The following is a 17,443-nucleotide window of genomic DNA, read 5'->3' as shown; positions in this document are numbered from 1 at the left end:
CGGAAGCCAATGGGATCGGGGGGGTGGGGGGGGGGCAGTTTGTGCGGGTGTACCGGGGAGTCGGGGACTTACCATCAAGTAGTATGACATTGTACAGTGCCATGTAAATGTAGATCCCCCCCCCCCCCCTGCACTTTGGGTGTTAGTGTGTAGGATCACATCACGGCATGTGAATTTTTTTAAATAATTCTTTTCCGTGGCTATATTCACCCTCACTTCTCATTTCCTTGTATTGCATGGCTTTAATATTAGTATCACAGTATGGACCCTGAAGATAAGCCAGTGTGGACAACAGAAAATTGCACATTTCTCCTGCCATATTGACACATACACACACACGCACATCAGTCAGTTGAGCATAAGTATATGTACACAAAAAATAACAATAATACGAAGCAAAGGATAACATTGTAGCAAACATGGCGCAAAACAAACGAGCGCAGAGCAGGAAAGATGGGAAAAGCACTCGTTCGGTGCAAGGGCTCAGAAGTGTTTGGGAGCAAACTCTACCCACACTGAGTCTGTGCTAAAGTGACAAAATAAAACTCTCCACTTCTAAGAAATAAAAGTCATTTCGGTGCAACAATATACAAGAAAAATGCAAGATGGCACAAAGTATGCAACACACACATACACACACAAACACACACACACACACACACACACACACACATGTAGAGCTAATGTTACCGTGCACAACATAATGGCGTTAAAAAAAACAAAAAAAACAAGACACACAGCATGCACTGAACAACAGCGGCGGTAAAGGGAATAGAAAGGTCAAAGGACGAGCAGAGCAACCCTGCATGCATGGCTGGGATCCGCCAACATAAGGCGCGGTGTGGTGAGTGGTTAGGCTGAGCATGCACTGGCTACTGGTTGCTATGGTTACAGGTCGATGACTCACAGAGCAAAGTTAAGAATCTAAACTCTATCTCGGATATCAAGAAAGCATCTCAAGCAAAGCGAAACAATGGCAATAGCCCACATTGTGCCAATTGGAGACGTTCGAGCGCGGCGAAGCTAGCGGTTTTGGTCGGTTTCTGCGTAAACAGCTGCGTATGGTATACTGCATGCTACTTCAGTGAACCACATATTTAGTCACATGAGAGCTAGCAAGTCAGACGCAGCAGATTCCCATGTGTGTGTGTGTGTACGTATGTGTGGTTACATTCGATAAGTTCAGTTAGGTTCGGGATAGGGGAGGGGGACTGGGCAGGTGCTTAGTTTTAGTTCTATACGTTGGTAGCCGAGTAAGCATGGCAACGGCAGTTCTAGAGTTGGCTACACTTGGTCGGAACGGTGCGTTTCATGGAAAATAATATTATGCCTGTTTCGCAGCATTGAGATGCGTGCTGCATCACATATGCATTGAGTTGTGTTTAGTTCGTACTGCGCTCTCTTACAGCGATGCAGCTCAGTACTGCGCTCTCACACACAGTGATACAGCTCAGCTCTTCAGGTTGAGAACGGGCAGTTCGTTGGGGCGGCCCATGCTACTGCAGCGCGCCTGATGACTGACAGTTTCCTGAGCGACGACAGCGGGAACAAAAAACATCCAAAGAATGTGATTTAGTTTCCAGTCTGCTCGAGTACAACACAATACATGGCCTCGTGGATGCATAGGATTCGCATTCTTCCACTGCACTTAGCTGGGACACATGTTGGCAGTGACAGTTGAAGCACACGCTTGGAAATCAAATTACACAATACAAAGACGGATAGAGTTAGTGAAAAGAAATGTGCAGTAATCAAGTGCATGTACAGTCCATTTCAAAACTATAGACGCGTGAACTCATACGTACGAGTCGTACGTACTGTAGCGCACGACAGCCGTGAGTTTTGCATGAGTGTTTTCTGGTTTTCAGATGTGTTTTTCAGGTTTTTCTTCGTCGCCGCGGGAAATACAAAAGATGCAAAACACGCAAAGTCGCAAATGAAAAGGTGTGAGGAAAGTCTCAAAAGAAATGAAGGTCTCAAATGAGTCTTCTTCTTGTTTGCATTTTCTGAGTGCCTGACTGTAATGGCTTCCAAGGCCCGTAAGAATCTCAGTGCCGAGAAAGATATGATTAGTCGTGTTCTTTGTTTCTTCGAACAAGAGCTGGATTTTGATTGACGCTTGAGTATCCGAAATCCTCGTCGTCGAACTCACCTTGCAACTGGCGTGTGTGAAACCACTGTCACTCGTTGTGTCAGGCGAAGGGAACAGGGAGGCTCAAATCAAATCAAAAAGAGAAAATATAATTATCATCCCTACTGTATTTCACCCAACAAGATCCAAAACATGCAGAAAAGAAGAGAAAAAAGGCAGGAGGCGTGATGGGATTCGAATGCGCCACACTTGTACTGGAAATCACGGATCGAAACCACGAGGCTACCAGGACCCGTACAAAAATGCACCCGCGATGGTCTGGGCGCAGCACTGTCTCAGCAGGAGCAAAAATCCGAAACAAACTGATCAAACCCTTAAAACAAACTGGTCAAACCCTTTAAAACAGAAATTACATGTAAAACCGGAAAACCTGGCCTAAAAATAAACTTCAATTGTAGCGAAAACAAAGTATATAGCCAGAATTGTGAAGCGATGCAGAGACGGAATCTGGAGAAAAACTAAAAATATTTAAATAAATCCCATCGAATTTTGCAAAACACTACGCGTCTATAGTTTTGAAATGGACTGTAGTATGTCCGAAGACTTTCCTACAAATTTATCGCCAAAGTCGCTACCATTATTTTCGTACAGCTTGGATTTGTTAGGTACCTCCTCCTGTACCTTTTCTAGCTGGCCTGCATGCAATCGCGTACTCCCCTTTTGTCTCCTTTTGTTCCGTTGGCCTGGTTAGCTACTTGCGCGCCCATAATTGCCATAGCTACCCAGGCCCTTTATCTTGCCGTTCAGACTTGATCTCTTTCTCGTTTTTCTCACTCTTCAATGTAGTCGTTTCGTTCGTCTTGGTCTCTTGTCTCGTCGTCTATAATAAATGTCGTTCCCACTAACTTGTTCCTGTTGTCCGTTGTAATGTCTGGAGAAGATGTCGTCGATCGTCCTTTTTCGTACTCAACAGATTAATAACATTATTGTGAGTTTCCGAAGTTGCAAGTTTGTGATTTGGCATCCCTTGTAAAAATGGCAAACATCAGTATACCAGTATACTACAAGTAGTACAGTAAAGTACCATTGATCCGCCCCCTGTTGAATTTCTACCTGTGAAGCGACTGCAGTGTATACGTCAAAATACTGTCTGATCTTTTGTGAAGTCATACATACTTGAGAGCCTTGATCTAATTCCAGCTGGGAAGCGACACAGCGTTAAGGGGGGAGAAGGGATCAGCGGTATTCACGGTACTATAGAAGTAGTCACAACAAGAGAATTACCCGCATAGCAGTGACAGCACTGGGCTTCTGCACACTCACCTCAAACTCCTTATAGTTGATGGCAGCGATGGAGCCTATTGTGCAGTCGGCTACATCGTTGATATTACCAGCCAGTGCCATGCTAGCTTCGGGGTTGTTCCTTTCCTGAAGAGGTGTTCTCATCGGCTTACCGGCCGCTGACACACCTGCTTTGCGAGCCGACTGGCTACCTGCCACTTGCCTTCGCAGGGGTGTTTTCTGCATGGGCATGAGAAAGAGAGATACAGTCAGACCTCGCTTATCCGGTCCTCTTTTATCCGGATCCCTCGCCATCCGGAAGAAAATAGCTGGTTACAGATTTACAGCATACGTGATGCATCCAACATAACTGGTGTTCGGTTATCCGGTTCCCTCGCCTATCCGGATATTTTTGTGGAAAACAGATGTGTGCGGTTAAGCGAGGTCTGACTGTACTTCGTTGTGACCATTGCATTACCGCTGTCAGCAGGCTGGCCATCGCAGACGTCCTACAATCAAATAAATTCCCTGAGCCTCACTCCCTCAAACATGCATCTAGAGTGTCGGCTAGCAGCTTTTTGACCATGACAAGATTGTTCGCAGCACACTGCTGAAAGCTCCCCGACACACCGCATGCATTAGTACACTTCAGTGACGCGCTCAGACACGCGAACAGGGAGTTTGCCACTGGTACAGTCCCCGGTAACCCTATTCCCTAAACAGAAGTATTTGAAGGAACACTCTTCCTCACAGAGTTCAATCTACATGCACACGCAAGGCACATACCGACTGTGAAAGCGTTGGCTGAGGATTCCGCGAAGCAGACGCTGACGGCGTTGCTATGACCTGCATGATACAAACACACCACCATGTTTAGTACAGGAACACAAACAGTTGCGCACACAGTAACACACAGTAACACCGAACAAAATCATGGTTGTGCATTTAGCACTGAAAAAGGCGAATAGCCTAAGTAGGTAATTTGCAGGTTGGACACACGAAGAGCAACAACACCAGTGCCAGCAGTAGCGTCCAACCATACCCGCAGAAATACAATGCCACCAAGAACAAATAACGAGAACACGTCGAGGAGTAGTATCACGCGGATGATCTGATATCATCCACTGCAATATCAACTAAGTATAAATGACACTCACTTTACGCTTAGCTGGGTGGTTGCTTGACGGTGTTGTCGCTGGTCGCCTGCGTGTAACAAATTAAATGAAAACGAAATGCCAGCAAAGCGCATTACAGCAGCAGCATCCAGGCATAGGCCATGTGAAAACGCACTGAACATACATACATGCTCTCTGTCCCAGCGTATTTTTTTCCGGTCACTTACCGTTTGTGTGGTGTTATAGCGATGGCAGGCGGCACATCTTCCTTGCCCTTCTGTGTCTGTAGGCAATAGTGGAGAGCAGTACACAGCCAGAAGCAGAGCAGGAGCAATATCAGAGCAGTGTTGGTGAACAGTGGGAGTTGAGAAGCTAGCAAAAGCAAGAAATCTTCTACACATGACCATACACAGCCAATACATTTCGTTGGGGTTGTCCGTCCGTGATTCTGGCCATCTGCCACCACTATACAAGCGTAGCCTTATGAGACCTTTGCCGCACACACAGACACACACATACACACACATACAGACACACGCATACACACACACACACACCACAGGAGCACACACCCGCTTAGTCTTGTCCTGCTCCTTCTTGGTTTGCAAGCTCTCCCATTGCTCGCTGACCGTGTCTAGGTAACGCTCGTCACGGAGTGTGAAGATCTGCTTGGACTCATTCTCAAAGGCCTCAATGGCCTGCTGCATCTCCTTCTCAACCTGAGAAACACATCGCCACAGTCACAAAGAATGATCAGCCACGTGTGAAGTTGTTGGTTAGACTGGATGGAGACGACATTCATACCGAACTTCCACCAACAAAGATGGCCAAATAATAATTGCACAGCGAAATGACTTGTACCCTGCCAGCATTTTCACACCCATTACGTACGGATGTTAGCCGCCGCGCCCAACAATACACTAGCAGGATGTGTGACCTGACTAGAACGTTCAGCTCACACCGGGTTAAGTATACTCGTTAGAGTCGTTACACACAGTGCACAGTCAGATCTGAAAGGAACAAGCGCCCACAGCATCAATCATTGTGCCAGCAGCGTACCCTTGGCAGCTCCTTGGAGACGGCCTTTCTAGCTTTCTCCTCTTTCAGCAGCTGACCACCTCTGTTGGCATAGCGATTCGGATTGTTAGCGCTTGCCTGCAGTGCCAGTAGACAAACGGGAAAACAAGCCCAGACAGGATTGATGCCTAGCCCACTGTCAGCAACGCCTATAAGTTAATGTGTGAGGCATCCAGTGCATCAGTGTGAGGCATCCAGTGCATCAGTGTGCATGCTGCATACTGTATAACACGTTTATTTCAGTGAAACTTTAACTTTGGCAGAGAAACCAGGCACCTAAATTTAGATTACGCCTAAAAGGCGCTAGTGTATGCACTGTATATGAAGGGTAGGCTGATCACCTAATTCTACATTACACCTGACACCGAAATGTTAGTACATCTAAAATTACATGTTATACAGTACGTGGCTGACATACTTCTATGAGCCTCCAGACAAGGACAAGTGGCTTATGTAGTTGGCGCAATGTTGAGAAAAGCACATTTGAAATTGAGTGGATTGTATCGAGAGATGTACATGCAGCCAGTTATTCAAACAGCCATAACTCTGCGATGGATGAAGTGTGTATAGTTCCGGTGTACCAGTGTACCAGTGTACCAGTGTATAGTTCCGGTGTACCAGTGTACCAGTGTACCAGTGCTGCAGCTAGCGAAGGCTGCACAGACAGCTCTACATGCACCCTACAAACTGATTCAGACATATCCTTTTTCGGACCGGTTTTCGGAAGAGCCTTCAAAAATCGGACACTGTCCGAAAATTGGACGGTTTGGCAGCACTGCATCTCCCACAGACATGCCACACAACACCGCGCGCTTACCAGGAGATCCTTCATACGCGTCCACAGTCCTTCACGCTTGCTGACGAGATCATAAATTGGGGCGGTGTCGGCCAAGTATTGCTTTAGGCGCTCGGCCTCCACCTCGTGAGCTGACAGCAGCTCCTCGGTGGCTTCGTCTGAGCAAGTGCAAGAGATATACCATGCACATGAACACAGCTAGTACGCGTACTGTAAAACATGTAATTTTAGGTGGATTGAAATTTCGGTATCCGGGACCTGCCAGGTTGCAAGTGTAATGAAGAATTAGGTGACCAGCATTTCCTTCGCATACTGTGAATATGCTGGTGTCGTTTAGGTATAATCTAAGTTTAGGTGCTTGTTTTCACTACCGAAATCACCGAAATTAAAGTTTACACCGAAAATATCGTGTTTTACAGTACATGTACACAGAAGAGTCATGCATGCCAGCATGACTACTGGACACATGCTGATCACGGAGAGAATGCTGCACAAACCAAAGGTCAGCATGACGATCACAGGCTACAGCGAAACGGTTCACAATCGCTTACTAGTACTGTACACCCGTACCAGAATATTTTACTAGTGTGGTGAAATAGAACGTTACTTCTAAGGGGTCGTCGCAAAAGTTTTTTTCTCACTGAAATGAACGAAGCTTGCTATGCTGGACGACTAGAATCGCACGAATGTACATGTGCAGTGTCGGTTGACTTGCCATCTTGGCTCGCACCCCCCCCCCCCCCCTGAATGATGTCCATTTCAGGGACGACAAAAACCTTTTGCAACGATCCCTAAGGCTGTTGCACGATATCACCTATTGGCGCTGTAGCACATTGAAAACACCATGCAGTGAAAGTGCAATCAGGAGCATACCGTTGGAGAATGCCGGTGCAAACTGCTCTCTCTGTTGACTCCCAAACAAGCAGCGATCCCAGAGCTCAGCTAGCTCACACCTGCACACAGTAGAATCCAGTACAGAATGCAGCACACGATGCAGTACAGAATGCAGTCTATAATGCAGCACAGAATCCAGTACAGAATGCAGTACAGAATGCAGCACAGAATGCAGCACAGAATCCAGTACAGAATGCAGCACAGAATGCAGTACAGAATGCAGCACATGATACAGCACAGCATCCAGTACAGACAGGGAATGCCATCACATGCACTACACCGGTACTTAATGTGCACATCTGCTGGTCTTGGGACAGTACTTGACTGTGCCATGTTATCACCCAGCCGCGTGTAACTTGCAGTCAGAGGAGATACTTGAAATGTTACAAGCGACAAAAAATATGCACAAGTTGACATCACACCGCCACACAAAGTCCACCTGAACAGATCCGAAACGTGGATCAAACCTTAGTTTTAATGGACTCCCACAATCTACAATCTAGTACGATCATGTTAAAGGGGAAGTTAAGGCAAAAATTAAAATTTCACCAGTTGTAGTCTTCGGGGTGCTGAGTCGAATGGTCTTGGGCCGAGGAAGCTGAGACGCTCCCTTCCTACTTGAATCCCAATTGAACTCGCGCACTTCCACCGAAACTGGGTGACTGCGCCCTACTAGATGGGGATTTGTATGCAAAATGTCACTAAAAGCGCCATTTCGTTCTTATACAAGCATGGATGACCGCGATTGAGCCATATGTTGTAGTCTTTTGGACGCTGAGTCGACTGGTTTTGGTCCGAAAAGGCTGCGATGCAGCGTTCCTCCTTTATTCCCAATCGAACATGGTCGAACAAATGGTCACGTGCTGCTGCGTACACAAGTCACCTGGTCACCGTGCATGCAGGGTACAACTTACTAGCCTGTTTGACCTTTTTTGGGTGCAGTCCTGTCACTCGAGTTGAACTCGAGTTGAACCTTGGTGTGAAAGTTGTCGACTGCTGGCGTGGTGACCAGGTGATTTGGGCACCCAGGAGCACGTGACCGCTTGTTCAACCATGTTCGATTGGGAATAAAGGAGGAACGCTGCATCGCAGCCTTTTCGGACCAAAACCAGTCGACTCAGCGTCCAAAAGACTACAACATATGGGCCAATCGCGGTCATCCGTGCTTTTATAAGAACGAAATGGCGCTTTTAGTGACATTTTGCATACAAATCCCCATGTAGTAGGGCGCAGTCACCCAGTTTCGGTGGAAGTGCGCGAGTTCGATTGGGATTCAAGTAGGAAGGGAGCGTCTCAGCTTCCTCGGACCACGACCATTCGACTCAGCACCCCGAAATCTACAACTGGTGAAATTTTAATTTTTGCCTTAACTTCCCCTTTAAGCTGCTGCTGCTGTTTCTTACCTCACTCGTTCAATAAAAACATTCATATGCACACGTTTCAGCTCCTCAAGTCGGGCATGCTCAGTCTCAAGCTGCACGTATGCAAACAACACAAGCAAACACACACACACACACACACATTTCACAAACAGAATGGCAACGAAACCAGGACATGTTCTATTGATATTTTCTTGTTCGTAAGGGGCCGTCCGTAAATATAGATGTTTTTTTAGAGACGTTATTTGTTCATATCTTCCCAGACCCCTCCCCCCTCCAATACGAACATGCATACATTTATGCAGTGGACCGATATTTTTTATATTGAACGGTTGTGTGTACAGGTAGGTACATAATACTTGCTGCAGTACTAGTAGTAGTACAAGTCACAAGGTTCAAGTGCCTGCATGCTGCATGGTGCACGAGCCGCGACAAGCAAGTACAAGGTGCATACCTAAAAATAGCGTATGTGAAGATCGATATTTTTTCCGCCAAAAACAACGAACAGCGTCAAAAAACCCTCCCCATACGAACGAATATCGTCTCTAAAAAAACATTAATATTTACGGACGGCCCCTAATGGCTAATGGGAATAGGCTGCTCGGAAGACTGCGGCGGTTCTCTTATTCCCAGAGCGGGTATATTTACATTTTCACTACAGTCAAACAAACATTACCAAATCCATCACAAATCAGGACACAGGAATGAATGCAGGTACTACATAGTACATGTGTACAGGAGGAGATGTGCAACATGCATACCCAGTAGTCATGCATACCCAGTAGTCATGCATACCCAGTAGTCATGCATACCCAGTAGTCATGCATACCCAGTAGTCATGCATACCCAGTAGTCATGCATACCCAGTAGTCATGCACACCCAGTAGTCATGCACACCCAGTAGTCATGCATACCCAGTAGTCATGCATACCCAGTAGTCATGCATACCCAGTAGTCATGCATACCCAGTAGTCATGCACACCCAGTAGTCATGCATACCCAGTAGTCATGCATACCCAGTAGTCATGCATACCCAGTAGTCATGCACACCCAGTAGTCATGCATACCCTGTAGTCATGCATACCCAGTAGTCATGCATACCCAGTAGTCATTGTCGCGGCGACCTTGTCGCGCGATTTCTATCATGTTTGTGCCTGTTCTTGTTTCAGTACAAAACGCTAGTTCCATGCCCACGTTCCCGTGCTTTGTATGACTTGTTCTGGCCCACGTATGCATGACTGTACATGTACTTGACAGTTGTCAAGGCACGTGCATGCAGCACAGTTTGGCGCGCTTTTGCGAATGTGTTTTTTCTTCTCCCACGGTGGTGGGTTATTGCGGCTCTTCTTGGACACGAGTTGTTTTCAGTTTTGTTGTTCTCTAGTATTATTCTGGAAAGAGCGATTACTACAGACTCCTTTGTCCTATGATGTGTGCCACCTGTAGAGGTGAGATTGGACTTGTGACCTGTGTTGATAAATCGAGAGATTGGGAATCATAATCTTTCGACATGGTGCTTTAGTGACCAGAGATTTTCCTCAGTTTATTTAGTAAATTCCGACCAGAGTGATGGAGACTATCGCCCAGCTTGTAAAGTGTAGGGCAAACACGAAGCGACGACTCACACGCCTTCGCCACAATTTAACCCGGGAGCTTGCCAAAGACGCTCCATCACCACACTACCTGCTACGAGATTGGCAGCAGGCTGAACGCCTTGCAGCTGAAATCAATGCCACACAGGCTAGAATCCGCGATCTGACCGAACAGGCGACTTCCTCGGATGTTGAGGACCGCCTGGAGCAACTCGACAAGTGGGAGTTCGAGTTCAATGATGACCTGGAAGTCCTGAGGGACGCACGTACCGTTCTACAGAGGGAGAACCCGTCCGGACTCGCCACAGCAGATGCAGAACTGGAGGCAACCACCAACTCGAGTCGATCCAGTGCCCACAGCCCTCCCCCACGACGTCCCCAGCCGCTGTCTTGACCAGCGTATCCTTCAGCCCATCAGCAGTGGTGGTCCACTCCAAGGGTCCACCTTCCGCTCCTGCGAGCCCTCCTGTGACTGCTGTTGGTCCTGTCCCTGCTACTGGCTCTCCAGCCACTCCAGTCGTCCCGTCTCCGAATGAATCTTGACCAGCGTATCCTTCAGCCCATCAGCAGTGGTGGTCCACTCCAAGGGTCCACCTTCCGCTCCTGCGAGCCCTCCTGTGACTGCTGTTAGTCCTGTCCCTGCTACTGGCTCTTCAGCCACTCCAGCCACTCCAGTCGTCCCGTCTCCGAATGAATCTTGACCAGCGTATCCTTCAGCCCATCAGCAGTGGTGGTCCACTCCAAGGGTCCACCTTCCGCTCCTGCAAGCCCTCCTGTGACTGCTGTTAGTCCTGTCCCTGCTACTGGCTCTCCAGCCACTCCAGTCGTCCCGTCTCCGAATGTCTCCGAAACCCCCAGCGACCAACTCGTGCGGCAGCTGACAAGGCCCGGCAGAATATTGCAAAGTGGACAGCTGTATCGTTGCTGCACGTACACATCCCACACGCCTGATAAGTTTGACCGTGTCAGAGTGTGAGGATTAGGTGGTGCTTGGTCCAATTGGCAGTGACCTCACAAGCACATAAAACTCTCTGTATGCCTGTTTAACTGCTTGTTGTGTGTGTGTGTGTGCGTGTGCGTGTGTATCTGCATTACTTATGCTCTATAAGTTACCTCCCGGTGTACATTCCCGGTCGGCTGGAGTGTCGCGGCGACTTTGTCGCGCGATTTCTATCATGTTTGTGCCTGTTCTTGTTTCAGTACAAAACGCTAGTTCCATGCCCACGTTCCCGTGCTTTGTATGACTTGTTCTGGCCCACGTATGCATGACTGTACATGTACTTGACAGTTGTCAAGGCACGTGCATGCAGCACAGTTTGGTGCGCTTTTGCGAATGTGTTTTTTCTTCTCCCACGGTGGTGGGTTATTGCGGCTCTTCTTGGACACGAGTTGTTTTTCAGTTTTGTTGTTCTCTAGTATTATTCTGGAAAGAGCGATTACTACAGACTCCTTTGTCCTATGATGTGTGCCACCTGTAGAGGTGAGATCGGACTTGTGACCTGTGTTGATAAATCGAGAGATTGGGAATCATAATCTTTCGACAGTCATGCACACCCAGTAGTCATGCATACCCAGTAGTCATGCATACCCAGTAGTCATGCACACCCAGTAGTCATGCATACCCAGTAGTCATGCATACCCAGTAGTCATGCATACCCAGTAGTTATGCATACCCAGTAGTCATGCATACCCAGTAGTCATGCATACCCAGTAGTCATGCATACCCAGTAGTCATGCATACCCAGTAGTCATGCATACCCAGTAGTCATGCATACCCAGTAGTCATGCATACCCAGTAGTCATGCATACCCAGTAGTCATGCATACCCAGTAGTCATGCATACCCAGTAGTCATGCATACCCAGTAGCAAGAGTACATGAAAACCAGAGTGTGCAGCTCGGATGGGTGGCTGTCACGGCGAAATTCCGTGATTACATCATTTTAGTGATGTAGTGCGTACAAGCAGGATTCAAGCAGGTCTCTTTCTGCACAACTGCAGCTCAGTTGTACGCACTACGCCATTTCCCGCCTCCGGTCTGGGCCAAATATGATGTAATCACGGAATTTCGCCGTGACAGACACCCATAGCAGAAAAGGCCCAAAGCTGCACACTCTGGTTTTCATGTACCGTAAAGTACCGTTGATCCGCCCCCACGCCATGTCGCTTCCCAGCTTGGTTTTCGGCAGGGGCGGGAATTAGATCAAGGCTGTCAAGTGCAGTACGATGTACAACAATGTAGAGGATCAGACTGAATGTGCTGGATTGTGCACATTTTCATCCTGGATTGGCACGTGTTGTGTACAGCAGTGCATGTGTCGGTTCAACATCGTATTTCGTTGTATACGCCGAAGTCGCTTCACAAGGAGAAAATCGACAGGGGGCGGGAATTAGAGAGGGGGCGGATCAACGGTACTTTACGGTACTCTTGCCAGCGGTCATGCATACCCAGTAGTCATGCATACCCAGTAGTCATGCATACCCAGTAGTCATGCATACCCAGTCGTTATGCATACCCAGTAGTCATGCATACCCAGTAGTCATGCATACCCAGTAGTCATGCATACCCAGTAGTCATGCATACCCAGTAGTCATGCATACCCAGTAGTCATGCATACCCAGTAGTCATGCATACCCAGTAGTCATGCATACCCAGTAGTCATGCATACCCAGTAGTCATGCATACCCAGTAGTTATGCATACCCAGTAGTCATGCATACCCAGTAGTTATGCATACCCAGTAGTTATGCATACCCAGTAGTCATGCATATCCAGTAGTTATGCATACCCAGTAGTCATGCATACCCAGTAGTTATGCATACCCAGTAGTCATGCTACAGACCACCAGTATACTGAGCTTGACAGTGTTGAAAAGCCAGACATCTGGACAGCAGGTCGGAAGGCATCAACAAGGATGAAGGGTCCTGGCAAGATCTGACTTACCGCCACGACTGTAGGCCGACGGCAGTCCTGGTTTTGCGACAGGAATGCTTCTTGTTCTTCTTCTGCTACATCTAGGCGACTGTACAGAGAGGATATCTGAGAGCGCAAGCTGTTTGCCCTTGTGACCATGGTAACAAGCTCATCTTCCAGCTACAAAACAAGAGTAACGAATGGACAGAGAGAGAGAGAGAGAGAGAGAGAGAGAGAGAGAGAGAGAGAGAGAGAGAGAGAGAGAGAGAGAGAGAGAGAGAGATAGAGAGAGAGAGAGATAGAGAGATAGAGAGATAGAGAGAGAGAGAGAGAGAGAGAGAGAGAGAGAGAGAGAGAGAGAGAGAGAGAGAGAGAGAGAGAGAGAGATGGAAAGGCAGGCATGGCGAAAAAAGAAGAGAAAGAAAAGGAGGAGAAAGATCAAATACCCGTACATGTACTATGCAAATCTCCAACCTAAGCTTGCCAGTAGTCAAGTAGTGAATGTTTCATGCATACAAGAGTTATAAAAATAAGAAATAACAATGACTGGGTTTGTGATACTAGTGTCCGCTCTGCCCTACTTGTCATTACACACCCATATAAACACGGCAGTATGTCACTACATATGTACTGCAAAACTAAACACTACTGGGTATGTCTATAAACTTTACACAATGTCATGTAGATGTACTTGAGTAGCAACACTGCAGACATGTCCACATGCATGCAAAGATAGTAGTGCTGTACCTTGCTGACAATGGCCTTGACGGACTGCTCTGTCTGATCGGTCAGCTGCATCTTCTCAATGCCGTTGTCGGTGTTGAGCAGGAACTCCAGCGATCCCGGTGAGCCGGGGCTGTTGGACGGGTTGGTGTCCAACTGAAGCCATAACGACTGTACAGCATGCTGCAGGGAACGCAGTTTTTCTACTCGCGATTCCTAAGTATACAGAGTGGGGAAAAAAGAAGCAAGAGAGGAGTTGTCACTCACATAATAATATTATTATGGTCTCAGCTTATACTTTAACACAAAGGAGAGATGCCGTTGACTTGAGGTTCAGCTTACACATTTTTCTTCTTCTTCTGTATCTGGTACATTTGATTCATGAGAATAATGGTGCGCCTAGTAAACAGAAACGTTCAACCGATTCTAATGCAAATCTGCTTACGACCCATACATCAACTTCTCTCTCTCTCTCTCTCTCTCTCTCTCTCTCTCTCTCTCTCTCTCTCTCTCTCTCTCTCTCTCTCTCTCTCTCTCTCTCTCTCTCTCTCTCTCTCTACCTCCCTCTCTCCCCCCTCTCTCTCTCTCTCTCTCTCTCTCTCTCTCTCTCTCTCTCTCTCTCTCTCTCTCTCTCTCTCTCTCTCACACACACACACTTGTACTTGTACTTGTTGCTCACTGCCAAAACTGGTCACGTGGGTCTCCCCGGGAGAGGGGAGAGAGACTCAAAAGGAATCACACACACACACACACACATACACGCGCACGCGTGTACCTTGTCCTGCCGGGCTTCGCTGACCACATCCGACCAGCTCTGCAGCTGTTTGAGCGTTGGCACCTGCTCCTGGCTGATGCCGGCTAGCTGACTGGAGCGACAGAGTGCAGCCGACAGGTCTTCCTCTTCTTGCAGCAGTGACTTCATTTGCTGAACTCGACGTGATTTCTCCTGGTTAAGTTGGAATAGAGCAATCACATGGAAAGGTCCAGTAACCAAGGCGATTTATAGCAGTAGGTACTGGATAACGGAGGGGGGGGGGGGGGGGTAAATCAAGAGTCTCACACATTCCACCCCTCAGCAGGATGCACAAAAAACAGTACACTGCATAGCAGTACGGTATACCTTTCGCTGATCGGTTGTGAGCTTTCTGAGTTCCTCATCGCAGCGCAGCAGGGTGAGATCACTGTCGAGCTAGTGTAAAGGACGCAAGGCAAAGCAGAGTAGACCAGTAGAACAACAGTCAACACTCATGACAAGACAAAGAACAAAGCTGCACTGGGAAGTAGCCAGTAGTAGTACGTGATTGTGTGCATTCATATCATCAATGGTGTGTGCGTTCAATAAAACACGTTTTAGTGCATGACTGTGTCGACACAAGCGATTAATGCCGGTCGGCATGTACTACTAGTATGTAGCATAGGTTGGCTCTGAAGCCAAGCATCTACACTGTCATAATGCTTATAGCAGAGTCACTGGGTGGAACACGTGTTCCAAACTGCATTGGTGATCAGTTGGGCACTACTAGTAGCCTGGGATAACACTACAGTTCAGGGACTGCGACATGAAGCTGATGCTGGATAGCTGTTGGTGATTAATTACCCTACTTCTCCGGGGTAGTATCTGCACTGTAGGATACTAGTACTAGTAGTGGGCACACAATAATTTTATTATGTACTAGTGCCTTGGACCACATGCCCAGTCAGCCGCCGCCTGAAACTTGGGCCTGGGGAACTGCGGGCTTTCCGTCAGGGTTAAAGGGGAAGTTAAGCCTAAAATCAAATTTTCACCAGTTGTGTAGTCTTCGGGCAAAATGTCACTAAAAGCGTCATTTCGTTCTTATAAAAGCACGGATGACCGCGATTGGCCCATATGTTGTAGTCTTTTGGACGCTGAGTCGACTGGTTTTGGTCCGAAAAGGCTGCGATGTAGCGTTCGGCCCTTATTCCCAATCGAACATGGTCGAACAAGCGGTCACGTGCTCGTGCGTACACCCATCACCTGGTCACCATGCATGCAGACTGTTACTTCCAGCATGTTTGGGCGAGTTTCTGTCACTTGAGTTGAACCTTTGAGTTGAACCTTGGTGTGAAAGTTGTCACCTGCTGGCGTGGTGACCAGGTGACTGGTGTACACAGGAGCACGTGACCGCTTGTTCAAGCATGTTCGATTGGGAATAAGGGCCGAATGCTACATCGCAGCCTTTTCGGACCAAAACCAGTCGACTCAGCGTCCAAAAGACTACAACATATGGGCCAATCGCGGTCATCCGTGCTTTTATAAGAACGAAATGGCGCTTTTCGTGACATTTTGCATACAAATCCCCATCTAGTAGGGCGCAGTCACCCAGTTTCGGTGGAAGTGCGCGAGTTCGACAGGGATTAAAGAAGGAAGGGAGCGCCTCAGCTTCCTCGGACCAAGACCATTCGACTCAGCACCCCGAAGACTATAACTAGTGAAAATTTGATTTTAGGCTTAACTTTCCCTTTGATATGTCAAAATTCGAACGCCCCGAGGCTTTGCCGCATGTATGCATAGAAAATTAGAAATGAATCGCATACAATTTCAGCCATATTGAATTTGAGACCTGCCTGGCTGGACTGAGCCAGCCAGAAATAGCCAAAAAAACAACACATGCCAAACACTATCTCCCATTTCAGGCATGTTTGTACACATGCACAGACAGACGGACAGACAGGATACATACGGGAGAATGGAGTTAAATGTACCTGCGTCTCAGAAACAGACAGTTGCAAGCACAACTGTTTATACTCGTCCCGAAGTGTCTTCACATTCTCTTTCAGCTTGGAGCGGCATTCTTCTTCCTCGGTGCTCATATCCTCCAGCAATCCCTGTACATGCTCAAGTACAACTTTGGTACGATCGCATTGTTGATTTTCAGACAATCCGATGTCGTGCCAGATTGTCGAAAGCTGCTTCAGAGATTTGTCAATACAGTCATGCAGAGTCGCCTGGAGCTCGGCTCTACAAGCACACCAAGTCACAAACAAAAAAAGGAAACCATCAAGAGTTCATGCCAATCGAAGTCACGTTGCTTTGGTCAGTATAGTAGTGCACTATCGGATGTACCTAGGCCCACTTGGATTGGGGACTTCCATAACGCGACGATTGGCAGTCCAGTTCAGTTCCCAGTGGCTACTGACTTGATGTTAGGGCGATGTGCCAGGACTAGTTTCAGCTTTGGTGCTTGGCGAATGGAATCGCTTGTCACTCCAAGTCTAGAAGATTAGATATCTCACTGACACTGGCAAGGAGCAGAACAAGAAGAAGCAACGAATCCAAAATGATTTCTTCCTGGCCTTTGCATGCATGCACTTGTTGTTGCTCTTCGTCTTGCTGATTTCAAATCTACCGGTTTTGAATGCGTCCATTCATAGCAAGGGTATGACGTAATGCATTCCCTGGAATTTCGCTATTGTCAGTATTGATTTCTCTCACACTTTGGACGGGTTTGTTTGATGGTGCATCGTTTTTGTTACATTTTCTGAAACCCAGCCTGCCCAGTCGCTGGAACTAACTTTACTTCCGTGTACGTAGATCTACGTGTACGCGTGTGTGGGTACGAGC

General features: G+C 47.5%; 1 protein-coding gene across 1 annotated transcript; it reads right to left on the bottom strand.

Moving 5' to 3' along the window:
* Nucleotides 1-348: 348 nt before the first annotated feature.
* LOC135804954 (protein regulator of cytokinesis 1-like) lies at nucleotides 349-17,191 on the bottom strand. Its single transcript, XM_065318936.1, has 16 exons — nucleotides 16,946-17,191; nucleotides 16,585-16,840; nucleotides 14,981-15,049; nucleotides 14,636-14,806; nucleotides 13,885-14,076; nucleotides 13,168-13,317; nucleotides 8,659-8,729; nucleotides 7,235-7,314; nucleotides 6,383-6,519; nucleotides 5,548-5,643; nucleotides 5,061-5,207; nucleotides 4,716-4,771; nucleotides 4,531-4,576; nucleotides 4,160-4,219; nucleotides 3,416-3,613; nucleotides 349-1,528 (listed from the first exon to the last, which is right to left on the bottom strand). The coding sequence occupies exons 1-16, from the start codon at nucleotides 16,972-16,974 to the stop codon at nucleotides 1,451-1,453; spliced, it is 1,836 nt and encodes a 611-aa protein (XP_065175008.1). The 5' UTR covers nucleotides 16,975-17,191; the 3' UTR covers nucleotides 349-1,450.
* Nucleotides 17,192-17,443: the final 252 nt, after the last annotated feature.

This window comes from Sycon ciliatum, chromosome 1, assembly GCF_964019385.1.
Source record: "Sycon ciliatum chromosome 1, ocSycCili1.1, whole genome shotgun sequence".
Lineage (NCBI taxonomy): Eukaryota > Metazoa > Porifera > Calcarea > Leucosolenida > Sycettidae > Sycon > Sycon ciliatum.
The sequence above is the reverse complement of the archived record's forward strand: the minus strand, read 5'-3'. Positions and strand labels throughout refer to the sequence as shown.